At 32.8% G+C, this 21,374-nt stretch overlaps 1 protein-coding gene and 1 pseudogene across 2 annotated transcripts; one reads left to right on the forward strand and one right to left on the reverse strand.

Moving 5' to 3' along the window:
* Positions 1-85: 85 nt before the first annotated feature.
* On the reverse strand, positions 86-3,487 carry LOC100795426 (uncharacterized). Of its 2 annotated transcripts, none has more exons than XM_003533735.5 (9): positions 2,958-3,487; positions 2,606-2,855; positions 2,409-2,461; positions 1,930-1,966; positions 1,774-1,839; positions 1,500-1,604; positions 1,255-1,408; positions 1,080-1,156; positions 86-467 (listed from the first exon to the last, which is right to left on the reverse strand). In XM_003533735.5, exons 1-9 carry the CDS (start codon positions 3,065-3,067, stop codon positions 405-407), a joined length of 915 nt encoding a protein of 304 aa, XP_003533783.1. In that variant the 5' UTR covers positions 3,068-3,487; the 3' UTR covers positions 86-404. The 2 variants fall into 2 exon arrangements, with proteins under 2 accessions (XP_003533783.1, XP_014617461.1); XM_014761975.3 differs by having other exon boundaries at positions 1,080-1,159.
* A 13,623-nt stretch (positions 3,488-17,110) lies between these two features.
* LOC100816923 (tubulin--tyrosine ligase-like protein 12) lies at positions 17,111-21,001 on the forward strand (annotated as a pseudogene).
* The last annotated feature ends 373 nt before the right edge of the window (positions 21,002-21,374 follow it).

A 21,374-nucleotide genomic window follows, 5' to 3' on the forward strand; every position in this document is an offset into this window, starting at 1 on the left:
CATAGGAAAAGAAGACATTTTAATCGAGGAATATGATCATTTGACCTCGAAATTAAATCTTGGACAAATAAAAAAGACAAAAATGTTGCAATAAAAAATAACTTGACTTTCTTCAAATCCAATACAATCAGAGTTTGTTTTTCAGATGACAATTTTTTCCGTTAAATATAATTTCAGGAAGAATACAGGACACCTAAAAAAACTGCAGAATTAAATACCCATGCATTGAAAATGAAAAGGGAGAAATAATGGAAACTTGATACCATAGGTACAAGCCTGGACACCTACATGCATGTACATAAACTAAAAGCTTATACCTCTAAGATTACAGGAACGTATTCAAATTTTGAAATTCGCAATTGTTCCAAAGCTATCCAATTGAAGCGTAAGTAATCTTTCGTATTTTATGTCTGTAAACGTAGTAAGTATGTTTCTTCTACCAACCGGGAGTTTGCCATTTCAACCATCTGAGAAGGAAGAGGAACACGAGTAGAAATAATACATTATGAATAAACCATCAATTTAGTTTCATCCTTAAAGGATTCTCTCTCCTAAATGGTCCCTAAAAATTTTTTAAAAATAAAAAATTATATAAGTAATTCTTTTAAGTATAAGAAATTATGTCAAATAGTTCTCCAAATATTGGAAAGCCCTTCAAATTGATCTCTGAACATTAGTAAATATATCAACATAGGAACTAAACTGATAGACATTCAATATTTGGGGAGTTACTTACATAGTTTTATGACTTGAGGAGTGCTAGGAACACACCTCTAACACATTCCTTACAACACACTCTCTAACACATTCCTTCAAACACACTCTCACTCATTGGTTAAAATTTATTAAAAACTACAAAATAAGGAGAGAGTAATTAAATAGGATGTGAGACCCACAAAAATTTGTGATTTCCAATAAATTTCAACCAATAGGATAGACTGTGTTCAAAAGAGTGTTCCTAGTATTTCTCGAATGACTTTAAGGATTACTTAGGAGACGGTAATACTTTGAGGATCAAATTGATGGTTTATTCAATCCATCATAGACAATGAGAAATACACATGAACTAACAATGTTACCTCAAAGCCCATCTTTTGGTACAATATCTGTGCAGGCCTATTATTTCTGTCTACATGCACATACACCTGTGTCAAACCTGCTAAATGAATTCATGAATATGTGAAATTTTAGTCTCTTATTTCATAAGTTATATCAGACAAAGAAAAGTTACTCTCACTTCATTGTTCATATTACCATTAGATTTTGCAGCTTCAATAGCAAAAGACATCATGTTACTTGCAATTCCCTGTCGCCTAGCTGATTTGATAACGCATAAGTTTGCAATGTAGCCATATCTGCTTGGTGGTGTTCTGTTGATGCTGCAAAAAAGAGGGGCCTTTACCCGTTCCTGCAGAAATGATCGAGTTGCAAAATGTATCAACACCATCAATGTATAGAAGACAAAGCAACAAATGAGATAGAATGTGTAATAGTAATACCCCGGGATAAGTCTCCCCTTGCAGCAAATATCGGATATTCAAATCAAGGGTTCCTACAACACTTTTTAATATTGAGTGCTTTGCATTTTTCTGCTCCTTCCTCACCTGTTAAACTTGACTCCAAACACCATAAGTTGAAACATTAAGGACAATCAACTATCAAACTATTTGCCAGGTTCCTTCTCATTTTTAATCATCAAATCAGAGCTTTAAAGTATATATTATAAACCTGAAATTCTCGAGTAAACCAGAATCTAAGATGAGATCAATTTACCGTGATGATGCATGCGCAGCTATCACCATTTTGCACCTTGCACCGCCTTTTTAATGCATTAAATTCCTACACAATTGGAATTCTTGTTAAGATTTTTCATGAACAACACTGTTTATACAGTGCACACACACACACAGCAACTACATCAACTCCTACCTGCTCCGCAAATTTCCTTTTGTAGTTATCAACATATCTGGACAAAACATAAGGAGAATCAGTTGCACTCATCATCTATTGTGAACCAAAGCAAATGATTTAGACCCACCGTTAGCAGGTTATATAGACCTCTTCCTGTAATCTACTGCAATCATTTAATCAATTATTGACATAATACCTCTTGATCTGATTAATTGTCCCCTATCTCTTTTTTATCAGCGGGAATCGAAGACAGTGACAGGAAGTTTTTCAATAACTCACGCACCCTGCTCAATCAATTTTTGACATAATACCTCTTGATCTGATTAATTGTCCCCTCTGAATTCAAATGTAATCTGCTATACGTGTTTACATAATACACCATGCTATTAAGTAAAAGCTGAACCACAATGAAAGCAATAAATTGTTTCACATTCATTCCTCACATTTCCTTGTTTATCACTACCAAAAGATATCTATGAATATGTGTCATTTTATACCTTTCGAATGGTCGATCCTCCCAGTGACTTTCTGCCCTTAACCATGCTGCTGTCTACCACAAAATTTTAAAAAAAAAACAAATAAATAAATACAAGAAAAAAAGATGCCAGCATCATAAATTATAGTACATGATAATACACACACTTCATTTTTTTTTTCTTTCTTTTTCTTTATCCAACAATTTATCATAGCATACCCAATACTCTTCATCAAGCACAGTTTCTCGTGCGACAAATTGCCCAAACTCAAACCTTTTGACTCGACCCAATTCTTGATCCGATGGCTGCAATCGATCAAATTGGAGGTCATTGGAGTTTAAAGTTTCAACTTTGGAAATGGGTGGGGTTGAAATCTGCACAGAGAGTTCTTCATCCTTCTTCTTCTTCAGATTATAATCATTATCACTATTATTCTTGATGGTTGAAGAAAATTTCGAATCCATGGCCCTGTTCATGTCAAAAATAGAACAGAAACAAGCTAAGAAAAACCACCTAACCAAAAAAAAAAAAAAAGTTCCCAAAGAAATGAAAATGAAAATTGAAACTCACATGATCCATGAGGCAGTAATTCTGGGGCATTTATAAGGGCTTGGAGACCCATTGAAGAATAAGGTACAAAATTCAGGTCTGTGAATTGGAATCGTGGACATGGGAGGCATGTTTTTCTTCTAGAATCAAGGGCTTCTTATTATTGAAACCTTCCAAAGAAATGAAAATGAAAAATCTTTTTTTTTTATAGCCTAAGGGGTTGAATTTAATTGTGCAGGAACAAACCCCTTTTGGCACGGATGCAACAACATGTAAGAAAATAGAAAAATGAAGGGAAAGAGGGGAGAAAGGTGAAGAATTTGGGAGGGAAAGCATGCGTTGAAAGGGGGCCCTTATGGTATGGTTTGTAGCGAAGAAGGTGGAAAATTACCCTCTATTTTGTTGTTCTTCATAAGATTGAGAATTGGTGTTGATGGTGAAGGCACTTCATTTCATGGTAGTTGTACGCCAGGACTTGAGTTCTGGATTGATGGTATTGATGTGGTGGGGCATGCTATGACTTGAGTCATGAGTCACGACAATGGATATGTTATATGTCTATCCGTTTTATTTTGTTTCACTTTTATGATTCGGGTTACACTTTTTTTTTTTTTACAATAATTTATAAAACAGATTTCTTTTTATTATTGTGTTATTAATATGACATTTAATTTTTTATTATACAATTTCTTAATCACTTTTAATAAGATTTTTTTAATTATATTTTTTATTTATAAAATTTAAATATAAAATCTTATTTAAAAGGATTGAATTAACTTAAACTAATGAATTATCAGTTAATTTATAAAATAGTTTGTACAATATTATTATTTTTGTGTTTGTCTTTATTATTATGATATGTAATGTAATTAATGATGCATACCAAAGATAAACATAAAAAATACTGTTATACAGTATTAATGATTGTATATGCAACATTTGTTTTATATCGTGAGTGATTCCAAATTAATCTTCAAGAAAGAATATTCACATCTAGATCTTTAAAGAAACTAATTATTTAGTATTTTATGATTATAATTAATCATTTCCCGCGGGCGCCAACAACCAACATGCAAGTGGCAAGCCACCTATCCTAATTGATGAGTTGGACCAAACCGACTAAATAAAAAAGTCAAACAAGTTGGGGTTTAAACATACATAAAAAAACAATTAAATACATACATACATACCCCCATTTATTAACACATATATACAACGTTATTATTTATTGTATAGATTTAAGTTGGAGAGACCTGAATTTACATGGTGATTCTTAAAATATTTGCAAATTTACGTTGAGAATTCAGGTCTCCCAACCCGAATTCTCAACATGTAATTTTTTATTTTTAAGAAAAAATTAAATTTTTTTAAAAGAAAAAAATAATATAAATAAAAAAAATTAATTCAAAAATAGTTAAAAACACTCATGTTGAAGAATTTTTTTTTTAATTTATATATAGTGAAATTAAATACATTGATAACATAAATAGTAAACAAAAAAAGGAAAAAATAAATTGCTTGACTAAAACCCCAAATTAAGCAACGTTTTGGTTAACCTCTTTCTCTCTCATCCATATTAGTTTATATTTTAATTGATTTTGGTTGACCTTTTTTATTTTTCCTCATGGTTGGATTGACAAATAATTATGATCGTTCATATGATTACCAATAACCGTGATAACACATGCCTGTTAACAGGACTCTGTACACACTTAACAGTAGTCCAATGTGTACATTGGATGTACATATTACAAGTAATGTATATTGATGTGCTTACATGCAGCAATGACATGTGTAACTTTTAAGGCTTCCTACAATCACATGTTCTTTGATTCAGCCTCAGTGAATTTTCTCATGTGGTGCTTCTCTCTCGAGTTCACTTTTTCCTCAACTTGAAACTCAAATCTTTGGCGGTCAAATTGTCGAACAAAATGAGTGTTAGACCTAGTTTCTTCTTCATTGATGAACGTGGCCGCAATGAGTGTGTAAACTTGTCCGGAGGCAATCATTGCATCAGCTTGAGTTCCACGGTCGACAAAATATTTGTTTAACTTCTCATACTTGGCTTTGACCAAGGTAGTGATTGGAAAATTTCTCATTTTTTTTAGGACCGAGTTCAGTGACTTTGCCAAATTAGTGGTCATGTGTCTCTACCGCAATGAGTGTGTAAACTTATCTGGAGGTAATCATTGCATTAACTTGAGTCCCACGATCAATGAAATATTTGTTCAACTTCTCATACATGGCTTTCACCAAGGCAATGATTGGAAAATTTCTCATTTTTTTAGAACTGAGTTAAGTGACTCTACCAAATTAGTGGTCATGTGTCCACACCGCTTTCCATCATCCCATGCCAAAGTCCACTGTTCCCTTGGAATTTGATCAAGCCAAGCAGTGTCGTGTGGGTTGTCTTCTTGTAACAACTAGTAGTAACGAAAAAACTCTGGTTGGGTCATTGCATACCCTATTGTTTAAAAAAATGTAAATCTGATTGTCAGTTATATTTTAAATAATAAAATAATGTGAATTAAAATTTTAAAAAATATCTTACCCATACTCAAGATGTTTTTTCTTTTGTGCTCACTTTTAAATTGTTTTTTTGTAATTTTTCCCAATGTGTCAAATGCAGAACACATGCGATGAGTTGTCTGTTGTCCACCCACTTTCTAGGTGTCTGCATGCACTTTTGATTGACTCGTGCCCATCAGAGATTAGGCATATACCATGTTATGGTGTGACGTGTGTTCTCAAGTTTTGCCAAAAAAAAGTGTCAACCATCTGTTGTCTCACCCTTGTCAATGGCAAATGCTAATGGAAATATATTGTTTGTCCCATCCTATGCAATTGAAATTAATAGTGTCCCTTTGTATCGTCCATAAAGTCATGTTCCATCAATTTGCACCATGGGTTTAAAGAATGCAAACGCATCAATGCATGCCTTGAATGACCAAAAAAAGTAAATGGAATATAACCTTGTTTGGAATTGGTTGGTTTGACTCGTCTAGTGCAGGTTTTGGTTGAATTTTGACAATTGTTCCAAGAACGATTAGTTGCAATGCTTGTAGACATTTGGGAAGTATGTTATATGACTCTTCCCAACTATCATATACCTTCTTAAGGCCTATTGTTTTGCTAGCCATGTTTTTCGATATGTTATGGTGTAGTCGAATTCTTGTCTAATGAATGCGATGAATGTTGGAATGATTAGTTGCTCATTTTCTTCAACCATTGTAAGGATATTTTTGCCTATGATCGAGTTTGGAATTCATCTTATTGTGATCTTGTGAAATGGTGGGCATGACGCATGTGTAAGGCCCTTCAATCATTCTAATTTCCCAAAGTTTTAAATTTTTGTGTTCTGACACTCTAAGTTTCCATTGGCACTCCTCAGCTTGACAACACAAGACTCATGAATCCTTCGTACACCTCTTGTGTTTGAAAGTGACATGGTTCTTAATGTGCCACATTTTTACTGCGTGTTTAAGGTCCTCCAATTGACGAAATCGTTGACCAACATATAGCTCGCCATCCTATGATTCAGATTGTTGTAGTAAGTCCAAAAAATGCCCATAATAGGGGTTCTCAACCACTTGGTTGTCGCCAACATCAGTGCAATTTGGATATGGACGATAGACATTTTCAGTTGTTGTTGGTTGGAAAAGAAATTGGATGTCATTATCATCATTGTCGTTGATGTTGTTTTCATCATTGACTGTCAAAATTTCATCTTCATTGTCACTGAAGTCACCAACTACTTCATCCGGCAACCCGTTTTCATCATGATAGTTGTGTGACATTTCGTTTCTTTAAGATTGAGCAACATGGATTCTAGTAGTTGGTTGGACATTTAGGTTGGATGGCTTATTTAGGTTCAAAAGTTGGGGTGCCGTCACACAATAGTCTGATGATCCACTAAGTAGCTGTGTATATGAGCTAATGTGTGCACCAAATTCAGCAGGTTCAAAATAAGGGATGTAACAATCATTTGTGGGCATGCATGGGTTTGGGGTTTAAGAAGATAGGCCTTCATGTTGGCTTTCAGTATGGTAGTCAGTATATTGTGTTTGCTGAATTTGTGATGATGGATTAGTTGTTTCAACATTAGTGGTAGATGAAGATTGTTGTTCGTATTGTATGAGCAACTCAAAGAAACTTATGCATTCATGTCGGTTATCGACGTCGAACATGCTGTCAATATCCTCATCCTCATTGATGGTAACAGCCTGGTAAATGAACATGCTTGACCCGACAGTTACGGTGTATCGATAAATTACTGTCATTATGCTTTGACCTTGGTTTAGGCCCATCTTTTGTTGGATTTGTCTTTTCAAGGCATTCAAGGTCATGTCTCTCTTCATAGAAACAAGTACATTTTTTTCACTCTTAAACTCTATGCTAATGTTACAATCGGCTACATAGACATTATAGTGGACTACGACAAAAGACTTTTTGGTTTATGCTTGACACGATTATACTAAGGTGTGATGTATGTGAATAAGTTATATATTTGATAGTGAATTGAAAGTTATCTGGTGAAGGGTTTGATGTGTTATGAAGAATATGTTATGAGTGTAATTTATAATGTGATGATATGAGAATGTTGTACTAATAGATCTAATGATATTCATCACACCAACACTTTTAGCGGTCGAGATTACATCGACAATTACAACTACAATACCATGAATAATGTTTGTACCACGTCTGCACTAGAATCTATGATACACAATACCATGAACAATGTTTGCACAATGTTTCTGTTGGATTCCTAATGCGCACAATGTCTCTGCACAATGATCCGATAGGATTCCTGACATGCACAATGTCGCTACACAGTATCTCTGTAGGATTCATGACGTGTACAATGTCTATGCACCGTGATTCAACAATATTCCTAATGAGCATAGAGTCTCTGGAAGATTTCTGACACGCACAGTGTCTTTGCATGATTCCTAATGCAGATGGTGTCTTTGCACGGTGATCTGGTAGGATTCCAGATGCACACAGTGACACGTAGTGTCTCTGTAGGACTCCTGACGCACAGTGGCACTGCCCAATGTCTCTACAGGATTCCTAACGCGCACAGTGTCTCTACACAGTGATCCAATAGGATTCCTAACGCACACAGTGACACGCACAATGTCTCTATAGGATTTCTGACGCGTATAATGTCGCTGCATAGTGTCTCTGCATGATTCCTAAAGTGCACATTGTCTTTATTCTTTGCCCAATGATCCGACAGGATTCCTGATGCACACAGTGTCTCTGCAGGATTCCTGATGCACACAGTGTTTGCACAATATTTCGCACTGATTGCACTGACACCTCTTCATGCATATAACACTTCTTGATGCCTATAAATACCCTACACCAGCTTATTTAGAATCATGGCAAAAAAATTTGTTAATAACAACTTTCATTGTGCAAAGGGAGAATGGAGTCAACAACGTTATTATGAAAACAAGATTGTCATCGATCTTCATAGATACAAAATATGGTAAGTACAAATTAAATGATATTATAGAATAAGATTAGACAACATAATGCCTGAACAGGTAATAAATACTAAACTATGGATTACGTAAAAAATTCATTGAGGTTTGTGTTTTTAATAATTAACTAATTATTTAAATGTATTATTTCAGTTTTGTGGAATCCATATCTCCACTTTTTGGAGCTTATTAAGTCGAGAGCTTTTGAAGACTCCTCCATATGGTCATCCTGCACCACACTAATTTGTTTCTTAATAGTAGAATGACAACAAGTGGATAGAGTTAAACTTTAATTTCGGCTACAACAAGGCATACTAGATCCCCCAAAAAAACATGGACAAACTTCACAAAATTGACATGCGAGGTCGAACTAACATAAATTGGGCTAAAAAACATGCAAAATGGATAGGATATTGGTGACAATGCTAATCAATGTTTTTAGAGGGACAACCGATTATAGTCCGTGCAAAGCATTCTATAGAATACCTGGCGTGGTATCAAAGTAATTCTATTATTTTTTTATATATATGCAACCACCAAGTGGAGCGTCAATGAATGTAGAAACTTGCAAATCCTCAAGGACAACAAACATGATGCAAACATAATGTAATCCTATATACACACCAATTCTCCCGATCACGGATTATGTTCCACCTAGTCCTTTGAACATGGACTACACTCCACCAATTGTCTAATCTGATGAATTCTTGAGCAATGTTTTTGGAACTGATTGTGGCACACTAGCATCAGCTCGTGAATACATGCATAGCCTACAAAACAAAATGGGTCACTTTACTCCACCAAGTTTCAATTTGATGTTTAGCCAAGATGTTGACAAGAATAATCCATCATTGCATGATATACCAGATCAACGCCCACGTCAAAATCCAGGACGTAATAGGAGACGTCCTCCTTGTGGAATAGAACACCATTATGGGGATTAATTAGTCAAATTTGTTGTAGTAGGACAATATTATTTTCCATTTACTTTATGTTCAACTTATCCACTTACCTTATGTTCATGTTCAAGTGCTTTAATCTTTGCAATTTATTTAAGCACCCTCATGACAAATGAAAATAACAACTGAAAAGCATGGTACAAACGCCAAATACATAATAAATACTAACAAGTAATTAAAAGCAATACAACAACAAAATATGTTACATAGTTTATTCTAATTTCATGGAATTATGCAGCTTATGCTCCATCTTTGTCCATATTAGCTCATAGCTTGAAAAGGTGATGGTGAAGTATGAACTTCAACTCTAAGTTCCATACATATTACACTTGGCATATTTGTGAATGTATTAAACATGCACCAAACACCCTCGTCAACAATTCAACATGCCCTATACTCAACATGTCCATTCATTTTGTATATAGGACAACGATCAAAGTGAAGTAATTGCAGACGAAACATCACCAGTTTTGATTGATGACTGTATTACAGTGATTATGTCTGGCAGCACCATTGTTGCATTCAACAACATCGATTTTGTGTTGTCACTGGTGAAAACTGCGTTTCGACTATATGCAAAGTATGGGGTGATATGATGCCCTTAAATATATAATCAATCACAAGTTCATGGTTGACATGCTTTGCAATCTCAAGGCATGATAGTAAGATAGTCGTTTTAACGTGCTTTGTAATTTTGAGGCCTTACATTTAGACAAAAGCCATGTGTTGTGCAACTTCACATGCCAATTATTAGTGCATGTGATCGCATAGTGAACAACTGCACCCAACCGACAAAGCCTGTGCAAACGATTAAAGCTATTTTTTATTGTTATTCCTCATTGCACAGACCCTTTACTGCATCTCGAGGCCATGTGTTGCTCAGTCTCACATGTCAATTATCAGTGCATGTGACTGCATAATGAACAACTACACGCAACCGAAAAAGAGTCCAAAAAAATAATGTTTAAGTGGTCATGTTATGTAATTTTTTAAATTTATCTCCAATACACTAAAGAAATCTGTGGCAAATTTATTTCATAGTTTTCACGTCAAAGAATCCAAAAAATATATATATCGTGTAACAATTTCATCAACAAGGACCTCAAATCAAGACTAAAAAATTAAAAAAAATGATGTTTTTAACCCTTAAAACAATGTTTAAGTGACCATGTTATGCAATTTTTTAATTTATCTCCAATACATTAAAAAAAATCCATGACAAATTTATATCATAGTTTTCACGTCAAAGAATCCAAAAAATATATATCGTGTAACTATTTCATCAACAATGACCTCAAATTAAGAGTAAAAAGTAAAAAATGAGTTTTTGACAAATTCATCAATAAGGACTAGTGCGTGTGACTGCATAGTGAACACCTGCTTGCAACCGACAAATTCTATAAATACCACTACCAGCTAAAGACATTCGTAGAACTTTCAAATATTCATCTCAATCCCTACCACAATATGTCACCCAACTGCTTATGTTTGTGTTTACTACAATGTCAAATCTGCAACACTAATGAGGGCACCACCTTCATTAGTAATAATACAAAAACTTTTATGGTCAACTAGACCATAACCCTTACACATTGCTTGAACTTGTTCACCAAAAAATAAACATTGAACCACACTAACATATTTGAGTTAGGACAACCATATATGTACACATGTTTTATTCTGGGAGATGATCCTGATGTTCGACGAATGTTACACATTTTTTACAACAACCTAACACTACCATTTGTGGAGTAATTTGCCACAATTTGTGACAACAATAACCCACCAAACAACCAACATGACTCAACCTCTAATCTTGAAGACCTATTAGATGAATATGAGAGTTGTTGGGTCAAAGACCATGGTAGTCATAATGACTCCTCTTCCGAGCCGGAAGGAAGTAACATATCTCCTTCCCACTAACCAATATTCAAACGAGGTTGGTAAGCTGGGGATGATTCGTGTGTTAGTTGTTTCTGCTTTGAGGTTTTCTCGTGGTGTGCTATGTCAGTGTTTAATGCTTTAACATTATGTCATTGTGAGTTTGCATTGCCTACTTTGTTTCGTAGTTGTTGTTTGTAGTACTTACTTTACATAATGAAATACTTAGAAAAACGATAATAAGCTTTGAAAAAGTAAAGTCGCCTACCTATATTTGTTTTTGTTAGGAAAAAATACTTAGAAATACACAAAGTAAATTACTCTTGGCTTCGATTTTCAAGTGATGCGAGACTTTGTGGCATACATGCTAGCAAGTGGATTTAGGCTTAACCAAACCTTACAAAATTGGCTTGTAAGGTGAGGATTGTTCCCCACTTACATAATTTATCTCAATACCATCTTTAGTTGATATGGAACTTCAGCATGTCCATTTTTGCCTAGCGGTGTTCACGAGTTTGGGTTGACCCGTGACCCAACTTGACCCAATTATATTGGTTAGGTTTTAAAAGTATTTGGATCAGACCCAATCTGACCCAATATAGACACAATTATATTAGGTTGGGCAATGGGTTGCGAATTGTCACCTTGTGAGTCGTGACCCAACCCGACCTGATCATATAATAAAAAAATGTTAATGTTATTAATAAGAATATAATAAAGAGTAAATTGTAATTTTGGTTTTCTTAGTTTTTTAAATCCATGATTTTGGTCCCCTTGATAGATTATTAACAAATAATTTTAATTAATAGAGTTATTAAGTTAATTAAAAATTATTAATTATTAAAAACTTTAATAACAAATTATTAACTTTAATCCAACCCAACCTATGTACACCCTAGAGGGTGATAGACACAGGGACCCATCTAAGGTAGGCCATGATATCATGTTAGAGATTGAGTTTGGGCCTAACTAAATCTTATAAAATTGGCTTGTAAGTTGAAAATTACTTTCCACTTATATAGTTTATCTCGACACCATCTTTAGTCGATGTGGAACTTCAACAATACCAAAATAAACCTCCTAGTCGAGGTTAAGGGACAATAATGGCTTAGACCCTTTTTCTAGTGTTAATGTTCTGATATCAAATTCTCAAGTACCGTTAGGATCATCTCATTTGAGGTATTATTCGCTTTGGTGTCATGTGTAACTTTTTGACATACCCTTTTATTTTAATAAAATGTTTATGAGGAAGGATGCTCTTTGACAAATTATTCCACAGATCAAATTTAATATATGAGATAGTTTAAAACAAAACTTGGAGGTTTATAATAGATTTTTTTAACCACTGATATTTGATAATATTTTTTAAAGATACACCATCATCCTATATATGCTGGAAAAGTTTGAACGTTAAATTAGAAATATTAAAAACCATGTTGGATGCTTTTTTTTATTTTATTTTTTTACACGTTATAATTTCCAAGGGTTTTGTATCTTTTACTAGTTAATCGATTAATGCTTTTACATGATTTATAATGGAGAAGATATATTTTTTTTTTGGTGAATTTTATGATGTAGAAGATTATTTTTATTACAATATTATTAGTATGAAGTATAATGCTGATATAGTAGAGAATTCAAGGAAGTCATTTTAAAATTAGTTGAAATAACATTTAAAATATGTACTTGTTGATGATATCCAACTCTTTTTTTTTTCTCAATTTCATCCCATATGTTATCGGTAATTATTAATATTGTTTTTGTTAGTAGGAGAGATTGAATTCATGATTTTTTTTTTATTTTCTTCTTTTTAACCACTTAGACAATTTTATATCTCCAAATCTTATATACATATATATTGTGTTAGTGAATCAGTGGCTCAAAAGATATATGGTAAATTTGTTTAAACTGTAAAAATAACTTTAAAATAAAACATTTTGCTAAATAAGAATTTTTTTAAGAAGCTGATAAGATTTATTTTTTTAAAAAAATAAAATTATTTTTTTAGAAAAATTAAAAAGAAACTTATTTTAAGTAAAATCAATTTAGACAAATATATCAGAAAATCATAAAATTACTTATTTTATTTTAAAAAATACTTATTTTAAAAATAAACATGCACAAACTAACCCATAAATGAACGGAAGAAAGATGGACTAACGAGAATAATTTCAAGTTGACTTTAATTTCATACTCTAACGGATTTAACTAATAGTGGATATTGTTTTGATGTTACAAATTTGATATTGAATTTGACTGATGTTCACAACTCGAAAACAAAGTAAGGAATAGAGGATAAGATGGAACACATGTCTGCTATTATATATCTGTATATTCATATCTTTATAACTATTTAGCATTTATGGAAATCTATACGTCATAGAGATAAGGGACCTATATGTTTGTTTTTTACTAAACATGTGTTATTTTTATTTACGCATAAGAATCTTATATGTTAGCAAAAAATACGATAATAATAGTTAAACTAATATATAAGTTAATCAAAGTAAATTATAAACTACTAAAATGTTTAATTAAATATACCCTATAAGGGAAAGATATAAAATAAAAGCTTAAATATGTTTTGAGACAAATTTATTTTTCATCTTTACTGGCATAGTTAACGACATTTACGTTATGACATGCCTCTTGAAAATATGTTTTTTTTTCTTAAATATTTTTTGTTTCCTTAAATCCTCAAAAAAATAAGATAAATGAATAATGTTTTAAAATATATTTTATGATATTTTTAAGCCCCAAAATACAATAAAACAAAAGAAAAAAGAAAAAAAAATCATTGTGTTTTCCAATTCAAACATGTTTACATATTCATTCATAAGTCACCATCATATCTTAGTCCCAAAATAAAACACAAGCTAAAACCCTATCTATGACGACACGAAGAGGAATAGAGGAAATAGAGGAGAGGAAAAGGGAGAGAGATGATGAAAGAGTAAGAGAGAAAACAACCAGAGAGGAAAAAAATGAGATGTAGTCATGATTGATGATGGTGACATCAATCAACCTAAGCCTAAAAGGAAAGGGGAAGAGCGAGAAAGAGAGAAGAAAGAGAACACCTCAAAAAGAAAAGAAGAAAATATAGAAGGACAGGAGAAGAGAAGAATTAAGAAAGGGAGAAAGAGAAATGAAAACAACAACTACGAGTGTGTTTAAATTAACGTTGAAACCACGCTGAATAAAAAAATTACATGTTCCAATGCAAAACTTTCAAAGTAATTATGTTATAACTTTCATGAAATTTTTTTGGTGTTGAACTCAATTGCTTCCCAAACACACACTATCACTTCCCTCACAATTCCTTTTTGTGTGTTTTGGCTTGATTTCTCTTGTTTACACCTTATCATTTCTCATCATTTAGATGCATATATCATAGGCCAATGTTAATAGTAAAATCAATGGGAATATGCTATTTACACTCCTTTTTAGTTTTTTATTTTGTTTTTTTGCATTGTTTGTTTTCTTAAATAATTTTTAGATTAAAAAGTCTTCTTAGGAAAATTACTTTCCATGATGTATTATGTTATAGTATATCAATTAGGGAGATTTACACACACTTATAAAAGAATGATCAAATTACATCGGTGTAATTTTGATAAACTATTACAGTGTTTAGTAGTTTTTAATTGGGTAATGTTTTCTTAAAATTCACTATTGGATTAAAAGTTCATTTCACATAAATCATATATACAAAATTTCATATTAATTTAAAATTATTTGTTATCTCGTTTATACAAATTAAAAAAATTTACGTAATATAAACTTTTTAAAATATACTAAAATATGAATCATTTGATTACCTTTTTATTATTGTTTAATTTTTATAAAATTTGACACAAACAATCTTAAAAATATGTAGATATAATTCAACGGTTGGATCGATAAAAATTACATTTTATATCAAGTTGTAAAATAATGTAATAATTGGTTAAGTTACATCAGTATAATTTTGATTTTCCTCATATATATATATATATATATATATATATATATATATATATATATATATATATATATATATATATATATATATATATATATAAACTAATTTTCATAATGTAAAACTTTATAGCTTACCAAAACACTAGTTTCTATAATGCAAAAACGTATATTTTGAAACTAGTTTTTGTAATGTATAAAAAAAAGTCACATTATAAAAATTTTATTTTTTTAATATAGAATTATATTATGAAAATGAGTTTTTGAAAATACAAAACAAAAAAAAAACACTAAGAAGTGTGAGCTAAAAGGGACAAAACTTCCTGGATTTATAAGCATTTATATCTTGCACTTTTACTATTATATATGACTTTAGTTATTAGCACAACGCTCTAACCAATTGAACTAATAAGTCAATTACATTATAAAATAAATAATGTTATTATACATAACACTAAAATTTCTAATGTATATTTAATGCGCATGTAAATTTAAATAATAAATTTTGTTGCAATTAATTTTGATATAAATCATACAGATTATTTAATCTGTATATTTTTTAAAAAATAAAAAATATTTACTATTACAAAATTTAATATATATTATTGATGTGTCATTAATTTTTTTTACTATTACAAAATTTAAATATATATTAAATAATTAATGACACATCAATAATATATATTAAATTTTGTAATCGTAAATATCTTTTATTTTTAAAAAAATATACGGATTAAATAATTCATATGATTTATATCAAAATTAATTGTCACAAAATTTATTATTTAAATTTACATGCGCATTAAATATACATTAGAAATTTTAGTGTTATACATAACAACATTATTTATTTTATAATGTAATTAGCTCATTGGACCATTAATTTTAAATTAATTCATCACAACTATTTTTCAAAAAAATTATAAAAAAAAACTCTTACGGAAGAAACCTCTTCCGTAAGATTTCTACGGAAGAGGTTCTTCCATAAAAAAAAAAAAAAAAAAAAAAAAAAAAAAAAAAAACCTCTTACGAAGAGGTTCTACACAAGTTTTAGGTTGTAGGAGAGCACAGGTCAAGATAAATTTACCCTTAATTTAGGGGAGTTAGATGTTTGGTTCTAGGTGAAAAATTGTGTTTCAAGAACATCACTAGCAGCACACCCTCAAACGTAAAGTAGGATAATTTGCTGTAGTATCTGTTTCCAAAAAAAAAAAACTTGTGTGCAAATAAAAAGTTGATAGCAACTAAATGTAAATAAATTTTAAGTGTTGTTAGGAAAAAGGACAGGAAAGTGGGAGCGTTGGAATACAAGTCATGGGTTATCAGGTAGGTGCTCTCTTAGAATCTAACTTAGTTTTCCCAAGAAAAACCATGAGTTCTTTGTTAGCCCAACCACGTTACAAGCCTAAAAAGTCCTTAGTGATCCACAATATGTATTTATGATTGCTCTAACTGAGAAGAAGTACAAAGTTGGGAACATTAGTTCAATTGTTAGAATTAGAACAATTTTGAGCTGAGACACTTGTGTGCTAAGAGAAACACTAACCTTGTGAGGAATGAAGTGTTGTATTTTGCCTTAAGGAAATTCTTATTTGCTAACCTTTTTCATCTCCATGTTTATTTCTTCATGTTTCCAACTCAAGATCAAGACTAATGCAAGTTCTGGATCAAGCAATGAAAGGTTTGAAAGGATTCGCAATTATCTCATGTGTTGAGACACTCAGAACTTGTCTTTTGCTTTAAGACAAACAAATGTTTTAATTTGGGAGAGTTGATAACTGCAAAATCTGAGCTAAATTGATAGTCAATTTTGGCAACTGAAGTGCTTTAGAGAGAAATTGATGAGAAATGTGGAAGAAAAAACATTGTAGAAAAGTTGGAAGAAATGGACAGCTCGCTCAGCGTGCAAACCAGGCTCAGCACAACTCTCACTCAGTGGGCAAAGTCAGGCTCTACGCTAGGTCTCGCTCAATGTGCAACTCTCGCTTACCGTGCAGTCTCGCTCAGCGCGAAGGTCAGGCTTAGCGCAAGAAGGCCCACGAGGAAAAGCCCAGGGCGCGCTCAGCGTGAAGTCAACCTGGAAATTAAGCTAACTCGGGCCTATAAAAAGAGTAAGAGGCAGAAAGAAAAGACACATTGAGTCTGTCTCAGAGCTCTCCAGTGCAGAAATCCAAAGCCTGAACCTCTCCCTTAGGGGAAACCCTCTTTCCTTAGTCATTCCCCATTTTCTTGTTATTAGTCATCCATCACTTTCTTCCATTAACCCTTGCAATGTAAAGCCTCTCATGACTATGAGAGGTTAAACCCCCCATTGTTGGGCGCCTGGAGGCCAAAATGCTTGTAATGTGATTCTCTGTCTATTATCTAATTAATGTTATTATGTTTCCATTATTCTTCTCTGTGCTCATTTATTATTACAATCTGATCATCCATATAATGTTTAGAGGGTAACGCATTGAAAAATGATTATTTTCTAAAGAACTGGAGAAGAGTATCTTAATAAATTCATTGCTAGAAATAGGTTGACATTTATTTTGTCCACTGTTTATTTTTCTTGCTATCTTTCTTCTTTTCTTTTACTCTAAATTTCACACTTACAATTTCTTATCTCTTTCTTCTCATTGCTTAATAATTGGATTTGCCTTACTTAAGTATAACCAAAGTCCTTGTGGATTCGACACTTGGACTTCCCAATCTGTTAATAACAACTTTAATCTTTGGATCAATGTTTGACTACTTAATTGTTGGGTTTAGTACTTTAAATGGGATAAAAACAAAATTGAAGTGTCACATGAATCATCAGTTTTTCCCAATGATACACCTCCACTTGAACTCACTGCACATTTTTTGTTGATATTTTTCAGCTATGTGATGGATGAGCTAGGTTCAGCTTTGCGGCATAGTGATGAACCAAATTTCAGAGTGGCACCCTTTCTGTTCATGCCAAAAGGCAATCTATCATCAGCTGTGAGGTTATCTTCTATATTTTTCATTTTCAGATTTTTGCTTTGATGTGAAAGTCATATTTCCATGCTCTACGAATGTATCTTCTGCTTTAATAGTTAATTGTACTTAATATTTAACACCTTTTTTATGATAAATAAAAGATTCTGTTGTAAGTTTTGATTCTTATTGCTGGCTCATTAATGTATCCTGCCTTCATTACCTATATGTCTAATGATAGAGAATTCTGTATCTGAAACTTCTCTTTGCCTCCCTCCCCTCCCCATAAAAATAATGGACTTATGCATTTGTTATGCACTGACCTCTGGATTTGTTATAAGTCAAAATTAATCACATACAAGTATTAACTCTCCCATTTTCTCCAGTTTTTCTATTCTATGGCCAACACAGAATGTTCAGAAAGGTGATAGGTGCACACGCGATTTTCTTCTTGGTATTGGGGAGGATAAACAACGTTCTGCCAGGCTTACAGCCTGGTTCCACACTCCAGAGAATTATCCATGTATTTCTCTTATTGCTAAGATAGTTTATGATTCTGTTTTGTGGTTAATGATCTATTATACAAGAATATCAGGAAGTTTTGGAGCTAATTAGTTCACTGCTTTCAGGCATATGAGAAGCACCATCAGAAATTGTTGTCCCCAAGCTTAATACCTCCCACCATTCAGTCTTCTGAGACTAGAAGTATTATTCATCAACCTGGTGGGCGTCCGTTACGTGTTTACACAAATATACCTCATGTAGAGGAATACTTGACACATCTGAAGTTTGCAATCAGCAAGTTTAATGCATGCAGGCTTGAACTTTATCTCAATTTTTTCTTTGTTCTTTGTTCTGTTAGTTTTTATTTTATGGTTGTCATCTTGCCTACAAAATTATACTTTGTATTGCTGACCTTCTCCTTCTCTCTTGCCTACAGCAAAGGAACCGAAAGATGCAGATATAGTATGGACAAGTGTGCAGGTAGATGAGGATATGAAGAAGGCCGTGGGAATTACAGAACAGCAATACATTAATCAATTTCCTTTTGAGGCAAGTCTTGTTATGAAGCATCATTTAGCAGAGACAATTCAGAAGGTGATAATAGTTAACTAACATCTAAATGACTGACTTGTGTCACTGGCATGCAACATTTATTTTCTTTTCCAAGTGAGGCTTTTTTGATAACCTTGGCCTTTTCTTTTGGGTGGTGGTGTTGGTTTACCTCATTACAGGCACATGGATCTCCTCAATGGTTGCAGCCTACTTATAATCTTGAAACACACCTATCTCAACTTATTGGTGACTATTGTGTACGCAAAAAGGAAGGACTAGACAATCTTTGGATCTTGAAACCCTGGAACATGGCCCGAACTATTGATACCACTGTGACTGATAATTTGCCTGCAATAATCCGGCTCATGTAGACTGGTCCAAAGATTTGTCAGAAGTATATTGAACAACCTGCTTTGTTCCAGGGGAGAAAGTTTGATCTCCGTTACATAGTACTGGTTCGGAGCATGCATCCTCTGGAGTTATTCCTGTCAGATTGTTTCTGGGTATACTGCTTCTTCTTTTGAGTTCTGTGTTTCTAACTATTTGTAACTTAATATGTCTAGACTTAGGTTTTACATTTCATTTTCAGGCTAGGATAGCCAACAACCAATATTCTTTGGACAGAAGTAGTTTGTTTGAATATGAAACTCACTTCACTGTTATGGTATGTCTTGAGTATCATTTTATTTAGCAGCCAGATATTCGGATGAAAACTTGATTGAAATATTTATTTCAGTGTTTCCTTTTGTCAACAAGTTTTAACATAAGTCACTTCATGGATTACAGAATTATCGCGGAACAATAAATCATAAGAATGCGAATGATTTTGTGAGGGAATTTGAGGAAGAACATCAAGGTAATGGGGACTGGATCATGTTTATCCTCTGCCACATTTAAGATGAGTGCTTAGTGCTTTCCAGATCACGGATTACATTTCTAATGAGTTCTTGATGCAAATTCCTGTCCCTGTATCTCTTTCAGTTAAATGGTTGGATATACACACAAGAGTAAGGAAAATGATTCGATCAGTGTTTGAGGCAGCTGCTGGCACTCATCCTGAGATGCAGAGTCCAACATCTCGGGCAATGTATGGTGTAGATGTCATGTTGGACAGCTCTTTTCAACCTAAGTTACTAGAGGTTTGTAAATGAAGCAATGCTCTTCTTCTGATGCACCTTTTTTAATACCAAATTTTTTTTGAGTCCCACTTGTCATATATTGAGTGATTTGTTGTTAAGGATGTGTTTCCTGTGTTAATTTTGGAAGAGAAATACTTGCATAACTCTGTTTCTAAGATTCTTTCTATGATTAGTTATAATTAATTAGAAATTACCATTTTTGATATGTTTTGTTCTTTATTTAATGATTTTTTCTCTTGATTTGTATTAAATGAGAAGCAAAACTTATTAAAATTAATGATTTTTAATAATTTCTAACCAATCATTGAGAATACCAGAGAGAGTTCAGCATTCCTCGTTAAAGAATTATTTGTTACATGTATTTCCTTTTATGCAGGTGACTTACTGCCCGGATTGTACAAGAGCTTGCAAATATGACATGGATATTGTGGTTGGAGAGGGAGGCGTTGCCAAAGCTAGTGATTTCTTCAACAATGTGTCTCTTTTTGAATGAAATTCCACAGGTTAGCCCATTGTAATCCAGTCTTCATAAACAATTGCAAATCTAGGTGCTTGGGCCATATAATCGAGTGGTTTGTGTAAGAGTATTGTTAGGTGCATCCAACATTCTTTGAAAATGACAAAAATATTCCTGCTAATTTCTCCCCTTATAGATTAACTTGATCCATAAGTCTTAAAAATCAACTTATGGATCAACCTGATCCGTAAAATATTTACGGATCAAATTGATCCGTAAGTCTTAAAAATTAACTTACGGATCAATTTGATCCATAAGGGATATTTTTATCTTTTCATTGTTAATGTTGGGTGCACCAGCATTCTTTGTGTAATGCCTTTTTTCTCATGGACCAAGTGGTTTTTGTAATGTCGCAGGTGCCATAGTTTCCCTTGTTTATTGATGGTAAAATTTAAAAGTAAACAATTTTGAGCACCATTCAGCAACGACCATTCTCGTTGCCTCATTGAATCGCTCCCAGTAACCATTTTCAAATTTGAACAAGGTTTATAAAT

The sequence above is a fragment of the Glycine max genome, chromosome 9, assembly GCF_000004515.6.
Source record: "Glycine max cultivar Williams 82 chromosome 9, Glycine_max_v4.0, whole genome shotgun sequence".
NCBI classification, from domain to species: domain Eukaryota; kingdom Viridiplantae; phylum Streptophyta; class Magnoliopsida; order Fabales; family Fabaceae; genus Glycine; species Glycine max.